This window comes from Acartia tonsa, chromosome 11 (genome assembly GCF_053477335.1).
Source record: "Acartia tonsa isolate MP-2025a chromosome 11, ASM5347733v1, whole genome shotgun sequence".
NCBI classification, from domain to species: Eukaryota; Metazoa; Arthropoda; class Copepoda; order Calanoida; family Acartiidae; genus Acartia; species Acartia tonsa.
This window is the reverse complement of record NC_137270.1, coordinates 9,152,434-9,179,618: the sequence shown is the minus strand read 5'-3', so window position 1 is coordinate 9,179,618 and position 27,185 is coordinate 9,152,434. Positions and strand designations below refer to the sequence as shown.

Below are 27,185 nucleotides of genomic sequence, written 5' to 3'. Positions count from 1 at the left end.
ATTTTATTTTGTTTATATTTAGAATTATAGAAGTAAGTGGATCGCTAAGAATTCTACTGAACTTTATACAGCTATTTTTAAGTAAACTGTAACTTTTTTATTAAAATAAATTAGAAAATAAAGTACCTTAAAATTAACACTATTACCACAAGCATTATGAAACTTCTAATTTCTAAGATTTAAATTAAGTTTTTAAAATCCAGAGAGGGAAAGGGGAATGTTCTGTAAAGTCTGGTACCCAAAGTTTTATAATAATGTTTCTCGTATTCATTCGAATCCGGTGGATAGGAACTGGTTCTCATCCATACGAAAAAACTATGTCTAGCATCGTATTATAAACCGCTTTCTACGAATACAAAAATGTACAATCATTAGATTAAAACCAGTTTTTTTAGCCCGTGCCTTCGGCACCTCGTGGCTAAAAAACTGGTTTTAATCTTATTATTATACATTCTATACATTCTCTATCAGCGGAAAGCGGTTTATAATACGATAAAAGAAATAACTATACCATACTTGTTGGCTCTTAACTTTGGTTAGTTTCAAACTGGTACTGTCAAACAATTGTTAACAGGGTATAATTTACTTGCAGTACAAATTTTAAAAATGAATCTTTACCTGCAGTAAATAGCTATAAATCAGAATTGAATCCCTATATTACATTATCAAATAGAATCGTAATAACACAGATTAAATAGAAATATAGAACTTTATTCATTTATAGCTTAACTATATAGGAGAATTAGTAAATCAGCTATGAAAAGCTAACAACAATTGTCGTCAATTTAGAATGCTAACATGGAAGTTGTTTATTGGTCAGTTCATACAATGCGAGGGGAGTAAAGGTAAAGGGAATGATTAATTTAGCCCGCTGCAACTTTATTAACTTAGTAATCTGGTGTGAGATGCAAGTAATAAATACAATGATTTATAAGACTTGCTTAATCATTTATCAAAATTTTTGAGTCATTTTATAGCAAATCTATTTGATCATATTCTATGTTTTACAATCTAAATATAAATCTATATATTTCTTCTTTGTATTATAGAGTATAGACTACAGAATATAGTATATGTGCTGTGCAATTTATATAACATTAGAGAATAGACAATAATTCATATATTATTAGATTCTAGCGGATGCGCCCCTTTCATTTAGGTGCTCTATATTCGAAAGGATATGGAAGGGCAGTATAATAGCCTAAATCTATTTCAGGACCTATAAGAAGGAACATTGTAAAGGAGAACCATATCGGTTAGTGCTTAGCGAGATGCTTCTCTATAGGCAATAAAAGCTTACTACTTTATATTATAGGATAAATGTTTAGATATTAACAATACAATATACATACACACATCCAATATACATAAACTAGCGGCTGTATTCAAATGTATAGGAAAAGGCAGAAAAATAACCTAAATCCATAAAAAAAGAAATGGCTCAAAACCATTATGATATAATTTTATTAGAAATAAAACATTTTGAATTAAAAATTCGCATGTCTTTATATGAAATTTGTTTAGTCTTAAGAATACTTTTTTATTTTTTTAAATTTCAGATTCAAAATGTAGTAAAGAAAAATGTATTAAAAAGTTAACAGAAATCAACTAAAACTTGTGAAAGAATCTAAAAGTGATTAAAAAATCAGTGAAAATGAATTGGTGGATAATTTTACCAAACTCAAGACAATATTTCGTGAATTTTTTGTTTGTTACTTTACTTGTGGAGTTAAAAACTATATATTCTACAAAATTAATCAACAGACAATACTTTTTAAGGAAAGTTTTTCTAATAATTGTTTTAAATTATCAAAACAGTACTTGTTTGCATATAATTCATCTCAGTAGCGGCTACGCCCCTGGAGGCACTTTGAGCACTTGGGGGAATGGGGGATTTTTTCTGGGCTACTAAAAAATTCTTAACTATTTTCCTTCAAGAAACAAACCTATAATTTTCTCTGAATTTTAATGGAGCTTTCATAAATTGTCATCAATCAAAAATTATTAATTATATTTTAAGCTTTCTTATTTTTCAAGACAAATAACTTTCATTCAATTAAAATATAAAAAAATGTTCGAAAAACTGTTGAAAAATCAGGGAACCTGATAATCAAACAGCTGTCCAGGGAGAGCAAGTGACTTTACCCTGTAGAGTTCAGAATAAGGTAAATTCTATCCCATAATATAAAGTAGTAAGCTTTTTTGTCTGAAGCTAAAGATCTCAGAATCTTTAGGGAAGTTATATTAATATTTGTGTCTTTTTTTAGCCTTTTTTCTTGGCATCCAATGCTTTTCCCACGAGGCTTAGGGCAAAGCTATGAGTAAAATGACAATTGCAGAAAAAGGATAGATAGATGCATTGAAGGATTAATAAATGTGTAATGAAGCTATTAGGTAAAGTAAAAATAATTGGTTAACTATATGTGTTTACCTATACCAATAAGTGTAAGCTTTTTTATTATGGAGGGGGGGGGGGGGTTAACATCTGGATTAGGGGTAATTATCCTCCATAAAATTTATTGAAGGATTAAGTTCCATATTTTTTATTGGGTGATAAAATGAAAAAAATACAAAAAGCATCATACACCCCTTTCCCCCCTCCTTTATAGGACGTCAATGCCCACGACCAACAAGGCCATTATATCCATCCATTTCAGGTTGGAACCCTTCAGTGGACCAGAGATGGATTTGGACTTGGAGAGACCAGAGATCTTATTGCCTACAGCAGATATAAACTTATAGGCAGCGATGAAGAAAGTAAGTACAATAAATAACTTCCTATCCCCATTATATCAGCTCCTGTTAGACCTAGAGTTTTAAATGAATGTTTTAACAGTGACGTAGAAAGTATAGCACCTGCTCAGTTGAAAAAGGGTTCGAAGACTAGCCAAAATCATTATATCAGAAGACCTCAAAACAAACTCACCAAAGATTTACGAAAATCATTTGTAAAAGCTGTCTAAAAACAGTGTTGGCAAATAAAATCAGACAGACACACAGAGTAAGATATAAAATAGCTTTGCTACTAAACATTATAGATAGATAGAGAAATAGATAGATGGAGTAGTAGAGAAATAGAAGAGTTGGGAGGTAGAAAACTAAGATTACTTATGCATAAATTGAAAGATATTAAACATTTTGGCAAATTCTGTTTATTCTACAATTTTAGCAAAATCTCCCAGGAATTGTAATCATTATTCCTATTTTTACCACTAGCGGCTACGCCCCTAGAGGCCTCTAGGGGCACTTGAGAAGAGGAGAGTCAAATTTGATAACTCAATTTCTTTTTTTTAGATTTTAAAGTAAACACACACACACACACAAACATCCTGTTACTTTAGTATAAGGATTAGAAAACATTTCTAATATGAACAGTAAAATCTCTATTTTATAACGCAAATCCAAAAATATTCTTCTATCAGTTATGAATGATTATAAATTAATTGGGTAATCCTCCAAGATTTTAATCACTTGGTGGTAGAGGTGGCCACTCTAAAACCTACACTCAAAAATATAGGAAAAACCCAACATTTCTGTGGAAAATGAAAGTTTTTTTCAAAAAGATTTGAAACTTGAATTAAGTTACTCAAATGGAATAATCTTGAAATTTAAAGAAAAGAGAAATTTTCTTCAAAATAAAGATTTCATTTAAATATATAATTTGTTCAATTTGATAAAATTCTATCTATTTTATTGATATGTATTTGCGAGGAGATATATTTTGACATGTATATTATTTACAGATTTTATTAAAATAAGGATAACAATATACATAAAAGCTAATTTCATTATACAAATAGGGCATAAGGAAAGACACATTTTATATTAAGAAAAGCTTCACTTTGAAAAATTAAATTAAGATGGGTGAATTATAAAGCTTTAGTACAAAGGTCATGTAAAAAAATGTCTCTTTTTGTCGGTTGTTACTTGAATGAAAAATCAGATACAGGATTATTTTTCTTAACCTTTCACTTTATAAAGAAAAGTAAAAAAAGGGAGTGGAGGGTTTAAAGCACGATTCCTCTTGGAAAGGGGAAGGTTTTTTCAACTAAAATAATTATAAACCCTTTCTGGACGAATAAAAAGCTTTATTGTAAAAAATATGTCTATCGGTTCAAATGATAGCAAGAACATAAGCTAAACATAGATATACAGGGTGTTTTTTTTTTAAAGTTAAAAGTATTGCTTAATTTAACCCACTTGCCATTGACACAAATTAATAATCTATATCTTAATTTCTTCATTAATGTGGGACATTTTGTATGAGAAAAAAGTATTTGGCGATTTTTAACAAATTCTGCCTTAAAAACTGGTTTTTCCAAAGTATCTATTTTTGGAAGATTTTAGGATCAAGATGAATTTAAAGAGTGTGCAAAAATGCGTACATTTTAAAAAATCAAATTGCGCGGCTTGTGTTAATAGTAGAAAAATGTTACACATTTTGGAAATATATATAACACATACAGGCTATTTGTAGTATAGAAGCTACATTGGAAAATGTGAGAAGTGTTGAAAATTTTAAGTAAGTTGGGACATTTTACCACGTAGCTCCTAAACTATACGTAGCACAGGAATAGTTCTTAAACACCTAAAAAATAGAGTTTATGACGATTCTAACATATGCATAACATTTTTCTACTATTAACACAAGCCGCGCTATTTGATTTTTAAAAGGTACACATTTTTTCAAACCCTTTAAAATAGTCATGATCGAAAAATCTTCCAAAAATAGGAACTTTGGAAAAACCGGTTTTTAAGGCAGAATTTGTTGAAAATCGCCAAATATTTTTTTCTCATACAAAATGTCCCACATCAATGAAGAAATTAAGATATAGATTATTAATTTGTGTCAATGGCAAGTGGGTTAAATTAAGCAATACTTCTAACTTATTAAAAAAAACACCCTGTATATATTCTATTATTTTTAGAAGTTTGGCTATCATAAAATTGGTGATTGTTTGTTTGTCGTTTATTATCTTTTATGTAACTAAAAAGTTTTTAAAAGTACCCAATACGTTTTTAAAGCAAAAAGACTTTGAACTTTTATAAACAAAACTTGCAATTAAATTGTTTTTGTTGTGTATTTTAATTGCATATTTATAAAACTAGGAAAAATAATTTTAAAATTGATAGTTAAGCCGTAATTTTTTTTATATTAATAAAAGACAATAAACTGTAGTACAGTAATGCTGGAGAATTTAACTTTTGGACTTTTATTCTTGATAATTAAAATGGTGGACAATAAATATAAAAAGTCTAGATCAACAATCACTTAATTGAACCAATAGGAACACAGGTAAAAAACATTATTGGCTATAGAAAAAGTTTACAAAATTTTGTACGTATTGGCTTGATTTTATTCCTATAATAAGAATTTAGGGTTACGGTTTGATTGGAGTAGATTAAAGTCATATCTTCCAAAAAATTCTTAGTTGTTATTAAAGTGTCTGATTGGCCATCTATAGTAATAAATCTATAAATGATATACCGCGATACTGATACTAATAGATGTAGTAATCCTTGTTTAATAGATGCTTTATAGTGTAGCGGCACTACTTAAAAAAGCTGGTCTATAAAATGCTCACATGATATAATATGCAAAACGACAAATTGAGAATTCATGTTTTATGAAAAATAACAAGAATGACAACTTACATATAAGTGAAACATTTTAGAACTGTTAAAAAAACAATTGAGGTAACAGAGTCCAGTTGAAATGAACACTATAAACCTATATTTTTATAAATTGGTCGCTACTGACATAATTTTGACATAGTGTTTTAATTTGATTTAACTGATATTTTAGGTAAAAGTTTATATTATCAAGCCTCTAATCAAATGTTAAGATTTGTCAAAATAAGAAAACTACAATTGTTTGAACTAGCAAGAGACAGACATATGACCCAAACATAGAAATATCTTGCAATACAAAAATATGAAGAACTGGATTTAATCATGATATTCAGAAAATTTATATTAAATTCAACATTAACTGATTTTTGTAATATTTTAGAATTAATTTATTTAAATCTTTTTTTTTGGCTGTTAATTATTGATATATACTGTTGTTACTAAATTCATAAATTAGAACATACAAATATAAACAACTATAGAGAAGCAACTAATCATATAGGAACCAGTGCAAATGCAAAATTATGCCTTGTTGTCCAGGGTATCAATATTTTAAAATTATTTTTTTTTAAATGCCCTTCTATTCCTATATTTCTTTTTGTCAGTATTCTTTACACAGGTTTCAATTAGACAGAGCAATTATTAATTTACTCTCAGACCTTACAAGAAGTAAAGCTTTGCTTTAAAAAAAGTAATAAATTTGAAATGGAAAAAAAGTTTGAAAAATAGGATAATTCAACTATAAAAGGACACAAGGTATTAATTTAAATTTGAGGGGGGTAATGTTGTAAAGGAAAGTGTCCTTACAAAATACACAATAATAAGGAGCAATAATAATTTTCCTTTTGTTTGTTAAGTATGATCCCGTAAATAGCCATTCTGATTGATATGAATGTACCAAATTTAATGTTCTATTGATAATTATTCTTTTCTTAAACTAAAAATAATCAAATTAAGCTGCTATAAGAATTATTAAATGAATTTTAAACTTGTTCATTGTATGATAACTGTTGTAAAAGGGATAGTAAAATTACAGGAATAAAACGAATCAGTAAAGGAGTAAATCAAAATTGAATTAATTTAAAGTCTCAAAAATGATCTTGTAAAGTGGACCGGACATACAATACATATGAAAGTAGTTACTAAAGCACAATGGGGAATTTCAGGAATTTCACAATAAGACAAATTAATGATAGTCTAAAACCTTCCAAAGTGCAATGCTTTACTAAGTATTAGTTGTCTAGAATAAGTTGTCTGATCTCTATTGCTTAAAAAAATCTTGCCTATTCTCAGCTACTCTATTTAACAATACCAATTCCATTTCCCTGACAATATCATGAAATGAAAATGTAATTTGAAGTAATGAAAATGTGCAGCTCAAGCTCAAATCTTTGCTAATGGAAATTGAGAAAACCTTTTGTGCACAAGTTGGGGCCCTAACTCAATACTTACTACACCATTGAGGCTAGTTGGGACCTTAACTCAATACTTCCTACTTCCTTGTTACTCGACGGGGCCCTAACTCAATACTTGCTGCTTCCTTCTGACTAGTTGGGGCCATGACTCACTGTTAATAGTTATGGCCTTAAGCTTCCTTTTTTATTAACAATTAAAGAAACAAATGTGATTATGCAATTAATGTAAGAGTATATTGCCTCATAATTAACCCTTACAGATCGGGCCCCAATTTCCACCTTAATTTTAAAGCTAGGATCAAATTTTAGGTGGAACTTTTATTTTTTATATCAAAAAAATTACTTTTTCTGACCATCGCCAAAAAAACGGTAAATAAGGGAAACTGCCATTTTCGGCAGTTACGGCAGTTGGCGGCACCAATTAATATTTTTATCTGTTTCTGATCACAATAAAAGACTATATAAAACATTTGGTTGGTCTATATATAGCTGTTTTGAAATTCGGCGGCTGGCAGCTTACAAACAGCAAAATTACAGGTAGAAAATCAGACAAAAATCGGTCAAGGACAGTCATGACCTTTCTACTCACGGAAGTTTATTATTGCTAAAGGATGTACCACAAAATTTTTTTGCTGTAATAGAAGCCACGATATATATGATAAAAGTCCATATTAAAAAGCAGGACATAAAATTGGTCATAAAATCGGTCAGGAAGCGGTCAAACGGTCAAAGGGTCATAACACCACTATTCTCAGATGTTCATTGATATCCCAGGATTCACAAAAAAAATTTAGGTCTCTATCTTATACACAAAAGTCATAATGAAGAAATTAAGATTTATTTAGAATTTTTTCTAATTTTGGTGCCACCTAACCGACTTTGACCAGATGCCACGACCGACACAGACCAGAGATCCTTATAAGATCAACACTTGCCAACATATAATTACTAAACTCAAAAAGTCATGAAGTCACAACTCTCTATCTTACCTACAAAAAAATGACATTGAAAAAACATTGAAAGGGGGGGGGGGTCAATATGCCCCCCCCCCCCCTGATCTGTAAGGGTTAAGAACCTTGCAAATACTATTTATTAATAATAATGATATAAAAAGTCTTGATTAGTTTTATATACTAAAGCCAGCCATTTAGAATTATATTTAAAGGGTTTCTGAATTTCAAAGAATTAAATTTGATTTGAAAAATTTTCTTTATACACAAAGGTAAAACTAAATTTTTCCTAGTGCATTTTAAATTAAATTATTAAAAATCATTGCAATTTTTCAGCATTATTATTTGATGATGCAAATTAATCTTGCTATTAATGCAATTGCAATTTTTTATTTGTTTTCAGTAATGATGAGTAGCTATTTGATTAGCCACAAGATCAACCTTACTTAATTAAAGCTTCCTGTCATAGACTTGATATTTTAAAGATGTATGTTAAATTAGAGAATTTTTGTAGATGAGCTGAAGGTATAGCTCAATCCAATTTTAGTTATGTTACTAAATCAACATCAATTTGATTTACCACATTAAAAATAATTAAAATTGGATAAAACAGGAAAAAAATGTTTATTTACCAAAATTTTGTGACAATTCTAGAAAACATTGAAGAATTTGCTTGAACAATAATCCAATTATTTTCTTTTTCCTTGTAGAGAATTCTATTTTAATTGAAAAGAAAACATTGCATTTATCTGAGATTAATGTTGAAATAGTAATCATGAAATACTTTTTATCATGCAAATGTTTTCTTCCAATATTTCATTTTATCCTTTTACTTTCAAAAATATATAAGTATTGTACAATAATATTTAACATCACTTTAAACAGTAAAATCCTCTTTTATCCAATTGAGTAGCAGGATTTTATTCTGTCTTATTAAATTCAAAATTTATCCTAGTTCCCAAAAGACATTGGTTTGGTTTTACTTCTACAGGTTCACCCAAAGAAAGAATTGGTTAACCTCAAGAAGTCTTTTTTTGAACCTGGCGTTTCTTTTTGTAGGAAAAATTTTCCTACAGGACTTATGTAATCCTCAACAAACTTAACCTAATCATTGAAAAATATAAACCTGTACTCAATATTAAAATATTTTTCTTGTGATGGAGGTGGTTTTGAATTAGATTAAGTATAAGTTACTAGCTACTTCAAAATTTGAAGTGTTGAAAGATTTTATAGTAAAATAAAGTTAAATTCTTATTTCTATTAAACTCTTGAATGAAATTGTAACAGCCACTTCAGTTTAAGTGGCTGTTAAAAAATTAATCCTGTAACATTTTTATACTTTATTTGCAACCTTTACTAAAATTATTATTTTTAATTAATATTGTATAATGTTTTTTAACATTAATACTTATTTAGGTTATAATATAATATTCAATAAATTTATTATGATAAATTGAAATGTTGTTAATCATATGAGGTGTAAAGATGAAGAAAGTATGCAATAAGAACATTTAGAGTATGCAGAATTATGAATTAATTTGTGTGCATAAGTTGCACAGATTAAGCAATGGTTAGGTAACCAACCACCCCACAAATCACCCTCTTTCAACTCTGTTTAACACCCCTTTAATAAATTAACACCTCTTCCCATTTGCTGGTAAGACAATATCCAGGATAATAGGAATTAGAATGTTGTATAAAAACAATATGAAAGTATGAAGAATGAATAAATGTTTTCTGTGAATTACAAGAAAAATGTGATGTCTTCACTATTGAAACAAAAGTTGAATATTGGATAATCTCTTTGGTAAAATATAACAAATAAATATTACTTAATCTCTTTCTAACTATCCCTGGAAATTTATATTTGGTAAAAGCAGGGTGTTGTAAACAATAATAAACCTCTAATACACATTCAGAGTGGCATCTCTCTCTCTCTCTCTTCCACTTTCTTGTCCCTGCAATTCAACCTTTCTAAGTTGAAGATCTACAGGTATTGGACAACCTGTAGAAATTCTGAAAAAATTCATAGATTGTTATCACAGCAAAATAATGTAAATTGCCCGAATATAATTTTTGAAAAAACTCATGTTATTAAAATAAAATAAAAACTTATCTGCTACAAGAAAATGATTAAAAGTAGAACATACATGCAATTAAAATATACTTTGTTTCATAATTTCTTATCATTTATGAGATTAAACAAATAAAACATATTTGATATATATTATATTAATCCAATAAAAAAACCTTAAGGAAATTTACTTACCCAACAGTATTTCTATCAAAACCTTTTTGTGTTATCATAAAAGTTTTAAAAATTTATATACACAAAATATGAATAAGATCCCCAACTTTTAAAGGCAAACAAATAATACATATATACATGTATATATACATCTATAGTAGCTGAAATGCATCTAAAGGTGTTTTATTTATTCTTGGTTCCTTTCACTTCCATCCAGTTCTTACCTATACCACAATGCAATATTGATGGTAGTTTAATCTATTTTGATTTACCAGTTGTAGGTAGCATGGATGACGTGTTATAATATACTTACGGAATAAAATAATTGTTCAAAGTTTTGATACAAACATTAGTTGGCATAACTTTAAGTTTTATTATTATTATACAAAATATTTAGAGGTCAATGAATTGACCACTGTGTGTCATCACTCTACATGCACACACACACACAAACACATATACAATGTCCTGTTCTTCCAAGAACCATACCTGACAGGCCAGGTTTCATAAGTTGGACAGGGCAACATTTCATTGCTAATTTTAGTTTTAATATTTTATAAGTAAGCCACAGCTGAACGTTCAAAGTCAATTTAACTCTTATTTTTAATCAATTATTTTAAATGTGTTATAAGTCACAGGTTTTCAAGTTCTTAAATTAGTACTTACTGTTATTATAATTATTGAAAATAAATAAAAAAGGATATGGAATCTCTTACTTATGGTTAATAATGATATAAACATATTACAACAACAACAAAAACAACAGTTGGTTGTTTGAGAAATGTACACTATTTTAAAATTGTTACTGACAATTTTTTTTCTTATGTTTATTAGTTTTTCAAAAACTTTTGTTTTGAAGTATTATGTTTTTACTTAAATATTGCTGATTAATTTAGCAAACTAATAACTCTTTAACATTTTATATCCTGAATTCTTATCAAAACTTTTTTTATGATAAAATTAGTGGACATTGATCTTATTCGTGTTTTGTTGTCCTTGAACTCTTCCTGTGGCTTGGCTTGCATCTGATAACAAAGATAATAGATTAGAGGGTTAGCTTCTGTACATATCTAATATTTATATCTAGTTTGTATGTATTACTTAAAATATTACTACTTCAAAACTGAAATGGAAATAAGAAAAAATGTGTAGTCTAATTAAAAATCTTGTTTTCATTTTTGGGGGAATATACAGCAACATATATAAAATAGAAGTAACATGATGTTTGTCTGTGTGTACCGAAAGATATAGCTAACCGCTGAACCAATATGGCTCTCCTTTACAATATAGCTGCTTATAGGTCCTGGGAAGGTTTATAACAATTTGGGTATAGTCCTTTCCACGACATATCTCCATAAGGAGCGATTCTTCGTATTTTTCACAGTAGCTTTTCTCCTATTTCTAGCCCCTGCGGGGGGCTCTAACCCTGCGGGGCCAATTACCTAACTCTGTGGGGCAATCACCTAACACAATATAACCTAACCTAACCTAAAAAGCCATTTTAAATATACGAAGAATCGCTCCTTATGGAGGGATGTCGTGGAAAGGACTATACCCAACAATTTTAGAGGTGAGTATCACCACCCTCCAAAAAATCGACCACAGAAAAAATTACTCCATCCCAAAGAGGAAATTTTACTTTTATTGTTTAGCTGTATTGTGAAACTTGCATTTCCTAACCCACAGGCTATACGCACCAATATATATTCTTTTATTCCATTGTATCACAAAACATGTTCAATCCTAGATTTTCTGTTACTTTAATGTTACAACAAAGTTTAAAGTTGCTTAGAAACGGCAGTTAAAATGTATTATTATTTAGTGGCAGAATATATTATTTCTAGCACAATAAATGGTCAATGTAAAACTACTAATGTTAACATTTTATGCCTACCTTACACATTTTAGCCTATTTTTTCAGAGCTTTGCTGTTATTTTAAGTTATCTTCCTTGTTGGAAGTTATTTATATTGTGGCTCATGGCTACGCCCCTAGAGGCCTCTACGGGCTCCTGAGGGGTTGGGAAAGTCGACCCTCATGTTCAATTGAAGTGTTGAAAAAAAGCTTAAATTTTTTTTGGTGGGAGATCAATTTTTCTATGGTAATAGGTCTCCCATAATATTTACAAACCTTCCTAGGACCTGTAAAGGAGGACCATATTGTTTCAGCGGTTAATGCTATTACCTTATAGTGGCTTTGAAATAAGAGTTGAGTTGAAATGTTGACCTTTTCTACCCATAAAATAAATTTTAAGAATAGAAACTTATTGGTCAATTTGTTGGCAAGATCTTAAAGATGATTAAAGTCCTATAACAGATTATGAGGTCATGCGATAAAATAACCAATGAGAGGCCAGCATAAACTTTACCATTGTTCAATTGCAGTGTATACTGGCCTCTCATTGGCTATTCTATCGTATAACGTTATAAACTTTAATCATCTTCCAATAGCTTGAATAACAAACAAATAATCAGCCAAAGACAATTCCACTTTTGTTGTATCATAGTAGTCTAATTCTCATTATAAATTTCAGAGGACTGGACACTGCAAATCAAACCTGTACTGCTGGAAGACGATGCAGTTTTCCAGTGTCAAGTGGGTGCTACGGACGAAGCCTTGCCAATAAGGTAACTTTTGTCACTTATCTGAAAGCGATGGGACAATCGACCCAAAGTTAACAAACACGATCACTCAATTTTTTACCTAAAAACTTAAGGGATTTTTATTAAATCTTGATCTGGTTGTAAGAACCTTTAGTGTTCAAAATTTTCTAACATAAATCTAAATGGATAAGGTCCTACCCCAAACGTAGGAGTCCCAAACGTCGGAGTGGACAAACGCAAGAGTCCCAAACGCAGGAGTCCCAAACGTCGGAGTGGACAAACATAGGAGTGGGAAAAACGTCGGAGTGGACAAATGTCGGAGTGGACATTGCTTAAGTAGAACGCAGGAGTGTCCGCTATTTTAATAATATGACAATTTTGAAAGTTTTTTATACCACACTGTCTACAAAATAATGGTTATGGCCGCAGCGCTCGACCCCCTAGCCTGCCTAACCGCAGCGCTCGGCCCCCTGGCTTATAACCTAACCTAACCTAACTAAAAAAAAATAAGGGGACCGAATAAAGGGGGGGGGGGGAGGGTGGATAAAAAATTCAAAATTGAAAAAAAAATTGGGACTCCTGCGTTTGTACACTCCGACGTTTGTCCCAAAAATCCTGCGTTTGTCCACTCCGACGTTTGTCCCACTCCTGCGTTTGTCCCACTCCGACGTTTGGGACTCCTGCGTTTGTCCACTCCGATGTTTTTCCACTCCTACGTTTGTCGTGGAACCAGGGATAATACAATGGCCGATGAATTGATGTACATCCAAAATGATGATACTAAAATTTCCCCTCTTGTAGATTACTTAAAACTTTGGGTTCTAGTGTAATAAATAGCCCATTATCCCATCTCTCTCTCTCTCTCTCTCTCTCTAGTATATTTTCTTTCTAGAATAAGAAACTTAATTTTCTATTCTACTTTTTAATCTTGTTTTATTGTATGAATGAAACTGTCCCTTTCACCTTTTTGCTTCTTTTTACACGACATTGTCAAGCAATTGTAAAATAAGTTACATTTTTCTCACTTGGAACAATATTCAAATTTTTTCTCAAACTTTGAACAGAAATAAAACTTTTCCCGCCCTTTGGTCAGCAAGAAATAATGAAAATTGTTCAAAAATATCAAATTATTTTTACTTACAGTAAAGAAAACAATTCAAATAAATTAAAATTCTTATCTTGAATGAATTAAAACTGAAGCTTTTTATACTGCCTATAAAAATGAAGTCATAATGGCCCACTATTGGTCAATTAAAATGTAAACTGTCCTGCCATTGGTAATTTAGTCTATGTATTGGTCCATCATTGGTCTTTTGTATTGTATGGCGTCAGGAGTGGGAAAGAAAATTTCTAAAAAAGGTATGGATAATCCCTCATTTTTATGACGTTACATAGCTGATTTTTGAGACACTTTGTCCATTTACTTATTTTATACAGGCACTATAAAGAGCTTCATGGAAATTGATGTAATTGTGATCGTTTGATCTACTTGAATCTAAAGTAAATTTGTGTGTTTACTTGCATTTTTAAACAAATTGGAAACAGGCATAAAAAGTCTAAATAATAAACAAAAAAATAATATTTGATAAAAATCAAAAATGTTATGTTAAGAAATAGAAACATTGGGAATATAAAAATCTAATAAAAAATTATATTGCTAGCTTATTTCTTTGCTGGCTCTTACTAGATATCTTGTCCTATAACATATCTAACTTAAAATGATGTTAAATTAGAAAAAAGATTTAAAAATAAATTTATACAAGACTTGTTTTCTTAGATTACTTTTTTCTCATAAAAAAAAAAGAAATAAAACATACACCTAGACTCTAAATAAACAAAGCCAGGACATTTTCAAAATAAACTTTTGTTTCATGTTAAATTTATATATTACCTTCATTTATAGATTCACTTTCTGATTTTAAGTGACTAGTGTGATTAATTTACCAGCCGTCTTATCATCAAATATTAACCCATTACCAAAAGAACAATCTCACACAAATAAATTCTGAGGGAGATTCAGATTAATTCACGGGCCTAACCGATTAATATCCGCTTGATTAGAACCGGTTCTCAGCCATACTAAAAATCAGGTATATCATCGGATCACAGATAATTATTCACCAATATAAATCATAAGATTGGTTTTGATCTTATAATTTTTCTTTTAATATTCGCAATAAACTGTCTATAATACGGTGCGATACATAAGTATTATTTTATTCTCAAATTCTCAAATGCGTTGTTTAAGTCAAACTAACATAAATTGGTTAAAGCTTACAACCCCTCATCCATTATTTTTTGAATTAACAGAATAAACGGGGGGGGGGTCTTAACCACAGCTTAGGGCTCTAACTTTGCGGATTCTATAACAATTAAGCTCTAACCCCACGGGGCTACAAAGTACCCACCAAAGCCTAAAATAACCTGACCTAAAGTAATAAACAAACAAACGAAAAACAACTACCTATTTATTTTTGTAATGCTAATATTATAGCTTGCATTCTAAACAACATATGATACGTTTTCGTGTATTTTTTCCTTTTTCAATATCATACCTCTTTGGATCTTTTCTTTCCGTTGAATATTTTATAAGTTTAGCTGTTGAAAGACAGACATGTAAAAATAAGATAAACTTGTATACACAGACATAGAAACAGACAGATGGATAGTCCATCTTTTAACAAATCTTTTTGAATGTCTGTTATAAATAATTGATGTCTATGAATATTCTGTACATTACACCTTTTCCATAGACAAATAATTTGTTTAGATTTTGAATAAATCCAGGTTTAAATCCTATATTGATATGTCGTAAATGTGTCTAAATTTTTAATAACTGAATAAATTTCTAACAAAATAAAAGGAAAAATATAATGATAATTTGAGGCCTTTGACTTTTTAGAAATACAAAACAAAAGTACACATATAATATTATATAATATATTACAGTTTGATTCATAAAAAAATACAAAAAGTAAAGAAAATGTGGGTTTCCTATTATATAAACAGTAAGATTGTTTGTCTGTATCAAAGGATCTTGCTAGCCACGGAACCAATAAGGTTCTCCTTAACAATGAAATTTCTTATAGGTCCAGGGAAGGTTTTAAACTATTTTTTAACCGCCCCCACCCCATATGTTTCCCTAGAGGCCTCTAGGGGCGTAGTCGCTAGTTTATAATAAGGTATTTATTAACTAAAATGTATGGCTAAACAATTGCGTACATTTTTAAAACCCCTTTCATACGCTGCGCGCTGGTTGTACTTAAATCTTTATCGCTATGGGAGAAATGTGATTATGACAGCTATTATTCAATATTGACGGCTAATTTTTTTGTGTAAAATTCTATATACCAATGAACGTTCAGAATATAATTCATTTTGTTCGTTAGTCGGTTTACAAAATATTAATTTTTGAACACATAAAAATACATGAGAAAGGTTTCTGTAATCTTGCTTTCAACAAATGCTCTTTAAATCTCCTTGAAATACATACGATTTTTTTGCTTCGCTACTTATGGATGTTGTCATCCTTATTTTGAATCTAACTGTATGGTTGTAGTACTCATATCCTCACATGAATTATGAATATATCTGTAAAAGTTTTGGTATAAGTTGTGTTCTAGATGTAAATATACATGCTCTACAAGTATAGCTTTTCCTAGAATTGAAAGGATCAAAAACATAAAAGATATTTGTTGGGGATGAGATAGTTAAAAAAAGTTCAATAATTTGAGTCATATTGCCTCAAATAACCCTTCCTTTCCTTCCAAAATTTGTAAAATTTTTAACTATAAATGGGATCGAATTAATCCTTTGTGAAGCTTTTTATATACTGTCTATAAAAATGACGTTATACTGGCTTACTATAGGTTAATACAAATATATACTGGTCTGTCATTTGTAGTTTATTATGTGTTTTGTCTTATCATTGTTCATTTGTATCACGTTATATGCGCACTAAGTTTCTACCTTCACTATTTTTTATTGGTCAAATCAAGGCATTAACAATCTAGACCATATATATTTATTATAGATATAAATTAAGGTTTTATTAAAATGGCATAATAATTGCGGATATTTTTTATCTTCAGAAGCAGTATCCTTGTTATCCTTGAAAGAAATACATGTTGTTTGAAATATACAAAAACTTTTCTCTTTCCTTATCTCACTTTCAAATGTCCATTGCTAAGCTAGGCTGGGCTGGGCTGGGCGGGGAGATGGGAAAAAATTGTTGGATGTGTAGATAGGTTCAATTTTTCATTGCTCTTCGCTTCTCCCTTGGGAGAGATAGGACAATTCTTAAAAATAAATAGGACAGAAAAAGAATATATTGAGTCAAAATATTTGTGAAATGACTGGTCTAATTTTGTTGTTTGTAAGGCCATACTTATATTTTAGGATTTGATTATGAGATTACTCGCTTAAAGTATTGTATCATGTTCTCCTAGGAATCATTTTTTAAAAACATCAGAAAAATGGGATAATTATATCATACAAAAAAATTGTTGTCATGTAAGTTAAAAAGTAGCATGTTTTTAATTGACCTACGGACTTTTTAGTAATACTGTTTTATAATGGCTTTTTAAATCGTACCCAATTGTTACATAAATCATCATATTAAGTTTGTTTCCAATAGGATAAATCTAACATGCCTAGATTAACAAAACAAAACTGTAGCATACTGACGGACGTACAGACCATAATTAAAGAAAAGTTTTGCTTTTAAAAATAGCAGAAAAGAACACTTATTTTTTCCTTTAATTTTTAATACTTGTCACTGTTTCCAGTTTTCCACATTTCTCTTACTATTCCGTTTTTCATTTTCAAAATTTATATTCTCTTTTCTTGGAGTTATTAAAAATCAATATTTACAAATGTCACTTTTTTTGGCTGTCTGTTTGGTTGACAGTAATGACATAATGACGTTGCTGAATATGGAAACTATCTTGTAACGATACATATTTTTTCTTTGCTTCGCTACTAATAGATGTTGACATCCTTGTTTTTTTTGTAGAAAACTTTTTTCCTGTATTTGTTAATGAAAATTTTTACCTCATATTTAAAATCCAGTTTTTACCTTATATAGATGAATATTTATATGAATATAAGTTTAAACTATAAAGATATGCCTTAAACTTTTACTATTCAACCTTCAAAGAATTCCACGCTTTTTTTCGAGATGGAAAATTTACACACATTTATTTTGAAGACCAATCCATTCATCCAAGAAGATAATTTATATTTTTTTTTCTGTTTTAGGTCAAGATTTGCGAAAGTAACAGTTTATGTGAAACCTGCTAATCCAGTAATTTTAGAGGTAGAAAAATTACTTTTAATTTTATAGAAGTTATATTTAAAAATCATCTACCTTAATTACATTTTCTAAAAAAAAACATAATAATTATATAATACCTACTATATGCTATCCCTTTATTTAAAAAACTACATTTTAGTATGGCCTCGAATCTTATTTATATACGCTGGATTAAAATCTGTTCCTAGCCATACTGGAAAATTATTTGGTATTATCCTCTTAGAAATATTTTTTTCAATTTTGAAAACTTTTAAGACTAATATTTAGGGTCCCGTATTCTCAGCACGTGAGGGGGAGTATTCTAGATTAACCTGTGTCTCTCCTGGAGGAAAACCTGCCGCTCATGTAAGTATACATGGATGCAATATTCTTTACCTTTTCAGGGAAAATGGTGGTCTATAAATTATAATAGTCACAGTTATAAACCTTGTCTCTTATTCGCTGGCTTAAAAACATAATAGGTTTAATTAAATCATGATTGAGTGATAAATTTGTTAATCAAAAAACCAAGATACACATCCCCGATTTAGATAAACAAAATTGCCCCTTCTGCACGCTGAGACAACTTATTGGTTAAAAAGTTTGAACACTGCTAAATTAAACCTACCAATCAAGATCTAAAAGTAGTTCCCATAGTTTTGGAGCCAAAGAATGAGATATCATGTTTTTAAAACTTTGGGTACTAGTGTATTTGTATTTGTAATTTGTAATTAAAAAGACTGTAGGTATAGTTTTATTAGAGTTTGTGTGACGGTGATGGAAAATTGACAATTAACAATATTCACTCGGAGATAATCCTTTAACATCAGATGTTTTGAATAATGTCCATTTATTTCTTTTTAGATTCTTTGGTATGACGGAGATGGCAACAGGATAATTGACAATATTCACCTGGAGACAGTTCTTCTAGATGACAACAAAAGATTTAATTCCACATCAACTTTAACTTTTGTCCCAAGGAAATTTGTAAAAATAATTCTAGTCATTTTAAATCTATTTATGTTTTTGTCTGTGAAAAAATTGTCCGCCCTTTAAATTGGGGGACTTCTTGGTTGCTAGTAAAGATAGATGGATAATGGTTATTTGTTAATATTCTCATTATTAAAGAACATTAGCTCATTTAACTCAAGTTTGCCGTTTTTATCCAGATAACTAAACATACCTAATACAGATAGAAATTTTATAAGAGAAATAGAAACTGCTTACCTGCTATTAGAGATAGAGAGCTATTTTTACAGATAATTATTCAATTTATATTCACTTCTGTTTGCCTGTCCTTACATCCAAAAGCTACATTTAAATTATATAGATAATTTTCTCTCTTTTTCCTTCTTTATTTTTTCTATTTGTCTATTTTGTGCCTCTATTGTTCTCTCTTTCTCTCTCTCTCTCTCATTTTCCAGTTTGATTCTCTTATTGTAATTTCTAATACAGTTCAGTCAAAGTTTAATTGCTTTGGACTTCCCTTGGATTTGAAAGGGATAAACATCGAGATGGATAGATAGATTTTAAGAAAGATAAAAAGATAGATAAGATAGAAGGATATAAAGATATATAGAAAGATAGAAGATAGATGAAAAGATAGATAGTAAGGTATAGGCCTTGAAACATAAGGAGATTTGGATATAATATCAAAAATTAACAAGCCTAACCCATCTTAATAAACGTATAAATTAATAATAATTACTAGAATTTAATTGAATTATTTTACTCATTAAAGGAAGGAGAATCATAACCAAACATTTACTTGCTCTGCTTCAAATGTGGCTGACAGGTACATATTATATGTATGTATCTATCTATCTTGCTTGCTAACTATCTATCTATCTATCTTTCTTGATAACTATCTATCTAATTTTACCAAATATTTACTTTCTCTGCTTCTAATGTGACTGACAGGTACTTATCATATATCTATCTAGCTCTCTTGCTAGCTATCTATCTATCTTACTTGATATCTTTCTATCTTACTTGAAATCTCTATGTTATCAATCTATTTTATTATCTATCTTATCTATCAAATTAAATCAAACATTTACTTGCTTTGCTGCTTCAAATGTGGCTGACAGGTACTTATCATATATCTATCTAGCTATCTTGCTTGCTATTTATCTATCTTGCTTGATATCATTATATTCAATTAAACCAAACATATAAATGATCTGCTTCAAATATGGCTGACCGGTATTAATTAGGTATTTATCTAGCTATCTTGCTTGCTATCTAATTGTCTATCTATCTACTCAATTAAATCAAACAGTCTCGTGTTCTTGTTTTAAATGTGGCTGACAGATACTTATCATATATCTAATATCTATCTAGCTATCTTTCTTGATATCTATCTATCTAACATTAACTTGCTCGGCTTCAAATGTTGCTGACAGGTACTTATCTATCCATCTTTAGTTATCAAGTTTATGTAATTTACAACCCTTCATTTCTCCCAAATAACAATTTTCTTGCTTTAAGGGTGGGAAGGAGGTGTGGGGTTGAATAACATTTATTTTTCATTACCCTATCCCTATTGATTTTTAGTTATATTATATACTATTTTTCTAGATAAATGTTATCCACCTGTCTTTATCTAATTTACTAAAAAATCTACCTCAAAATCAATTTATATCATTATATATTATAACTTAACTAAAGTAAATACCATTTGATTATTATGAATTTTTGAAAATATTTGTCAACAATAAAGGGCTTATGTTCTACAACGATTTGATTACGTTTCTCTCAACCAAAGGCAAACAAAATCCTACTTGTATTGATTGTACTGTAGTTAAAATTGAAATAAAATACATCGCATTAAGAATAAGAGGAAAAAAGAAAAATTCATATTAAGAAAACAAAAAGAAATTAAATAAAGAAAAACATATACTTCTATATAAACCTTGTTTTTTCTTTGTACACAAATTTTAGAGTTAGAAAAGAAAAAAGAAAATGAACATAGAATGATATATGATAGAGTAAATACCACGTTTTCTAAAGTAGATAAAAAACATTCTAGGATTATTGAATTAAAACAAAAAGCTTCAGTTTTGATTATCCCACTCTTATGTAATGTAAAGGTAAAACAGTGGCTTGCAGAATAATTTATAAGAGGAGTGTGAAACCCTGAAGGGTGTGAATAGGTTGAAATTTAAATTTTACAACTCTTTTTGCAGGATTATTATTAAAGGGTTCATATTATGATTAAATATCTCATATGTCAAACGCCTGGTGCACTTTTAACTATAATAAATAATGTATAAGTACCCAAAGTTTTAAGCGAACATATGGAGAACATCTCATGAGGTTCTGTTTTCATGTAATTCTATTAATTTTTATTCAATGACAAAGTCAGAGCTGAAAGTGTGAAGTAGAAATTTACATTTATTCTGTTTTCCAAGAAAAATTGATTTCTACATGGAACCCATATATATTTTAGCTAGTTTCCAGAACTTGAGCCTACTTTTTATTCAGCTTTCTGTATTTGTAGCTGCTCTATAAGTTTACATGAGTTTATCTGCAATTTCACCTATCAATCACTTTCATTTCCCCTTCCCTATCTCTTCAAAGTCTCCCTCCTTTAGCTTTCCCTTCTTTTTCTCTTTACATTCCATTATCTTGTCTTTCCATTTATTATCAGTTTTCTTCCCTTCTTTTTCCTTCACCTTGCCTTCAATTTTCCATCACTTTCCCTTTACTTTCCCTTCACTTTCCATTTACTTTCCCTTCACTTTCCCTTCGCTTTCCCTTCACTTTCCATTTACTTTCCCTTCACTTTCCCTTCAGTTTCCCTTCACTTTCCCTTCACTTTCCCTTCACTTTCCCTTCACTTTCCCTTCACTTTCCCTTCACTTTCCCTTCACTTCCCTTCACTTTCCCTTCACTTTTCCTTTACTTTCCCTTCACTTTCCCTTCACTTTCCCTTCACTTTCCCTTCACTTTCCCTTCAATTTCCTTTCAATTTTCTTTCAATTTCCCTTCACTTTCCCTGTATTGTGCCTTCACTTTTCCTTTAATTCTTCAACGTTAATTGCTAAAATTAGACGTAATTGTCTTGTTCAACTCAATTTAGTTGCTTTTTTCTCTTTTACTTCCCTTTCTTGTCAAAGTCCCTTTCCTTTTACTTTTCCTCCATTTTTATCTTATTTTCCCTCCATTTTTTATTATCTATATAAAAATAAGTTCCATCCCTTCTCTTTGCTGTAGCTTTGCTTTCAACATGTACCATTATTTTTAACTCATTATTTTCTATGTTGATATTGTTTTTTCTGAATCTTTAAAAATTGACATTTAGGCTAGAATTAAACATGTTTAAAATATAAAGGACAAAACCTTATTGTAGATAAACATACGAAAATAAAATGTGTACATCACTTTTAAGGGAAGGGGGCCCAATCCTTTGTTCCTGTTAATTTTTCCTTTCTCTCTCATTTCCAATAACTTGGTTGTGTGATTTTCTGAGATATTTCTTTTTTTCTTCTTATCACAACCCATTCATTTAGAGCATAGCTACTCTATAATTATCATATATTTTGATTTTTTAAAGAGTATTTCCAAGATCAATAGATATTCTTAAACATAGTTTGTTTTGATCCACCACTATATTTTTTTAAGCAAAGTAAAAAAGTTTTTAGGGGAATATTTTTATATGGGCAAATTCTTTCAGGATAAAAAATATATAATACCTATCCCAGAAAGTGCCATAATGGTCCAGTTTATTGTATAAATATAATATAAGTAAATAGTATATTCAATTATGATGATATAAGTTCAATAGCATTAAAAATGGCTTAGTTTATTATTATCATATTAAAATAAGAAAGAAATTATTATTAGAGTAGCAGCTAATGATTTGACATAATCTTTAATTTCTAAATTAAATATTATTATTTAATGATATTGTTATTGTGAGCAACAATATTACATTGATGTTAGTATTTATATTTACTTTAAAATAAAAAGCTTTTTTTTCTGATAACAGACAGAGAACAATGTTTTAGTGATGTTTGGACTTTTTTCCTTATTGAAAATTTGCCCAATTGTTTCTTTTTTGTTTTAAAAATCATTTTTCTATTCTTTGATTGTCACATATGAAAAAAAAGTAATTCCCATCTTTCATTTTGGAAAAGTCACTTTTTTCCATATAAAAAAGTTCTGCAATTATTCTCTATAAAAATAAGAAGGAAAAATGAATGTAGGTTTTACCATTCATTTTGTAATTATCTTGATTGAAAAATGTTTTATAAACAAAAGTCTATAACTATACATTTTATATTAATAGTAAATAAATTAAATTTTTGTAACTTTCAATAAAATTCAACATGTTATTAGAAAAGTAGCTACTCTGTAAATATTATTTCCCTTTCTGATTCTCTAATTAAAACCTTATTACCACAGGGTAAATTCACTATATTCGTAATTTTTTAGTTTTGTCAAGTATTTGTATTGTTGTGTGTCCTTTTATATGTATAATAACTTTATTCTTCTGTTATCTAAAATTGAATTTCATCATTAATTACATTTTTTGTAATGTTAAATATTGTTATATCATTACATTTACAACTGTTTTATATCTTATCAACTATCGTCTTCTTGATAGGTTTTTATCCATTACCATTTCTAGAACTTATTTACTTTCAATGTATTTTTTCTTTCTCTGTACTGTAGGAACAAATACAAATTTTCCATTGATTGAAGTTTCAAAAATGAAAGACAAAGACAAGTTTGAACTAATCCAAAGATTTTAATCATTGGCAGGGACTAGTTTTCTAAAAAAGATTAAGATATTGATTGTCTTGTATTTTCATAGCTTTTATTTAAGGCTGCCAACCAGTGGCGTGTATAGGGTTTTACCCAGGGACAAGGGAATGATATTCTGACAACTATAAAGGAAAATTTCCCCACAACCCACTTCCCCTTTTCATCCCCTTTTTTCCCACCCCTCTTCACTTACATGACAAATTTAAAGTATACCACCAGATTCTTACTAAGGTTTCGTGATTTTTTTTGTAGAATTGTTGGTTAGACTGGCTACCCCTGGGTTTTATTATTTTTTTAAAAATGGGTTGGGGGTTGACAACTTCCTGCTGCAAGTCTAAGATTCAAACTGTTTGCTACACAACCTAAGATTGAATGTAAACCTAATTAAGTCATCGAGGCCTACTTGAAAACTAAAAATGTATTGTTTTAAAGTTTACAAAATAACTGCCCGTGTCCCTATTTTTGACCTACTTCATACTATGAAATATTTGAAAAATAATAATTTTGATACAAAACTTCTATTTTATATGAAAAGTTGTATTTGATTTGTTCAAAGACTGTGTATCTATCTAACAATTTATCAACATATGGGCTATCTATCTATCTATTTATCTATTTACCTATTTATATATCTTTAAATTTTTTCAACAAATGGGATATCTACCTATCAATTTATCAACCCATGGACTATATATAAAATATTTATCGATCTATCTTTCATATGTATCAATCAATGGCTTATATATCTATCTTTACATCTATCAATTTATCAATCTATGGGCTAGGTATCTATGTATTTATCTAACTATCTAGGACTCCAAGATCGGTGACAGTAAACCTAAGTATAGAGTATAGCCCGAGTATTCAGCTGACCGTCAGTCAAGATCCAGTTTTTGAAGGGGATACGATCAGCTTCGCTTGTAGGGTAAGCTTTTATCTAGTTTTCTATAATTTTGTAATCAAAGTGGGTTGCATAAAGGTGGCCATCTCTGACATCTCTCTGACATCTCTACAAAAAGATGGTATAATGACAACTAAAAGATGTTGTAAAATGCAAAAAAAAACTTATTATGTATTTACATCCTCCGTCTGCTGTAAAATAGTAAGATTTTTTCTTTTCAAGCTTAAGATTTCAATAACTACTTAACTGATTAAGTTTTACTTTTCAGAAAAGCTTTACCTATGAACTAGGATGGTTTCAGGCTTTTTTTACTCTAAGAGCTTGGATGGTTTATTGCTATTTTTACCCTCTGCTTATCATTAAAATACAGAGCCCCTAGTTGTTATAAGGCGCAACCACTAGTAGTAAATACATAGCTTTTCTGGAAATCTAGGATAACTAAAGGAAAACAAAGACAGAAGAAATATGTCAAACTATTTTTCTTGGAATAGGATTAAATCTGTTAAAATCTTGAGAAAGGTGTTTCATCAAAAGAGTTTCAATTTAATTTATTTGCTATTAAAAAGTAGAGGGCAACATCCATTAGCGCGAAGCTCTGAAATCATTCTGTAGAACAAACGAACATGAACAATTGGAGAATGTTAAAACTTTATTTGAATAATATTAATTTAAATGTACATAATCATGATTGTAATCATTGTTTAAAAAAATAGATAAATAAGTTAAGTTTACCATACCAAATTCTTTTGACAAAAAAACATTGAAGATCAGAGGAAGAAAGAAAATTAAGTACAGTTATATTTGTATTAGAGAAATATGCATAGACAATAAACCCTGAATTAGATATTTCTATTCGAATTTAAATACTTGATAACAATCAAGAAATTATTGGTTATAGTAAATTTTAATGAACAAACATATAACTCTGTATGGCAGTGTTACTGCGCTGCTAAAAAAAAGTTTGCTTTATCTTTGTGTGGATAAAATGCACTTTTTTGACATTAACACAAATTATTTCTTTCTCCACCTTTTTCTCACAGTTCAGTCAAAACAACGGTTGTTTTTTGTTGTAGCGTAGCTACTTTTTAAGGTATGGTGTCTGTCTGCCTATCTTTCTTGTTATTTCACTCTACATCTTTCCTAGATTTTTTTCTTTCTTTGCTGTCTTCACCTTTAACTATTAATCTCTCTATATCTCTCTCTCTGTGTCTCTCTCTCTTTCTCTCTGTCTCTCTCTCTCTCACTCTATCTCTTTCTCTCTCTCTCTCTCACTCTCTCCTCTCTCTTTTTCTCTCTCTCTCTCTCTGTATGCCCTATAATTATGAAGGATATATCATTTCCATTCAACTTAGCTTTTTTCATCTGTTATTAGCTTGAAGGTCCTTTTTTGCTATTGTATTTATTAGTTATTTTATTGTTTAACCTATTCTTAATATTCTATATCTATCTACCACATCTATATAAAATACATAAATATATGTAATTTTCAATATCTTAATGGGTATAAGATAATAAAATTATATTTAAAAAAAAGATGTTTTTCTGAACAATTTTTACCAAAATATAATTTTAGGTAACAAATCTACTCGAAAAGTAGTATTTGTTTTACTATTTGTATGAAAGGCATAAAAGTTCATCACAAAATATCATGATATTAAATTTTGGCACTTGTCATATTGATTTCAAACTTTGTGTGATAAATTCTATTACATTTAGATATGTTTTTTAAGCTTAGCAACTCTATCATTGCCCAGAAAGTAAGCTATTTTTGTTGATTTTTCAATTAACCCTTACAGATCGGGGGGGGGGGGGCTCAAAGAGCCCCCCCCTCTAGTTTTTTTAATCTCATTTTTTTTGTAGGTAAGATGGAGAGCTGTAACTTCTTGACTTTTTAAGTTTAGTAATTATACGTCGGCAAGAGTTATTTTATTTAGAGTTATTTTATTAGGATATCTGGTCTGTGTCGGTCGTGGTGTCCGGTCAAAGTCGGTTGGGTAGCAAAAAAAATTAGAAAAAATTCTAAAAAAATCTTAATTTCTACATTATGACTTTTGTGTATAAGGTAGAAACCTAAATATTTTTTGGTGAATACTTAGATATCAATGAACATCTGAGAAAAGTGGTGTTATGACCATTTGACCGCTCCCTGACCAACTTTATGACCGATTTTTGTCCGGCTTTTACTACAGACATATATCATGAATATCGTGGCTTCTATTACAGCTAGAGACCTATAATTTTTTTTGGTAAATCCTTGAGCAATAATAAACAGATAAAAATATTAATTTGCGCCGCCAACCGCCGTTTTACCGCCGTAACCGCCGAAAATGGCGGTTTCCGTTATTTGCCGTTTTTCGGCGATGATCAGAAAAA

The 27,185-nt window shown here is 29.6% G+C and overlaps 1 protein-coding gene across 1 annotated transcript in view; it reads left to right on the top strand.

Moving 5' to 3' along the window:
• The first annotated feature begins 798 nt into the window (after window positions 1-798).
• The window catches only part of LOC145332522 (irregular chiasm C-roughest protein-like), a 67,850-nt gene continuing 41,463 nt past the window's right edge, over window positions 799-27,185 (top strand). Inside the window, exons 1-9 of the mRNA XM_080177523.1 lie at window positions 799-815; window positions 2,099-2,165; window positions 2,658-2,757; window positions 12,777-12,870; window positions 18,106-18,163; window positions 18,428-18,505; window positions 19,004-19,122; window positions 19,884-19,934; window positions 24,725-24,836. Coding sequence (XP_080033649.1) covers window positions 799-815; window positions 2,099-2,165; window positions 2,658-2,757; window positions 12,777-12,870; window positions 18,106-18,163; window positions 18,428-18,505; window positions 19,004-19,122; window positions 19,884-19,934; window positions 24,725-24,836 — 696 coding nt within the window. The remainder of the gene's footprint in view (window positions 816-2,098; window positions 2,166-2,657; window positions 2,758-12,776; window positions 12,871-18,105; window positions 18,164-18,427; window positions 18,506-19,003; window positions 19,123-19,883; window positions 19,935-24,724; window positions 24,837-27,185) is intronic.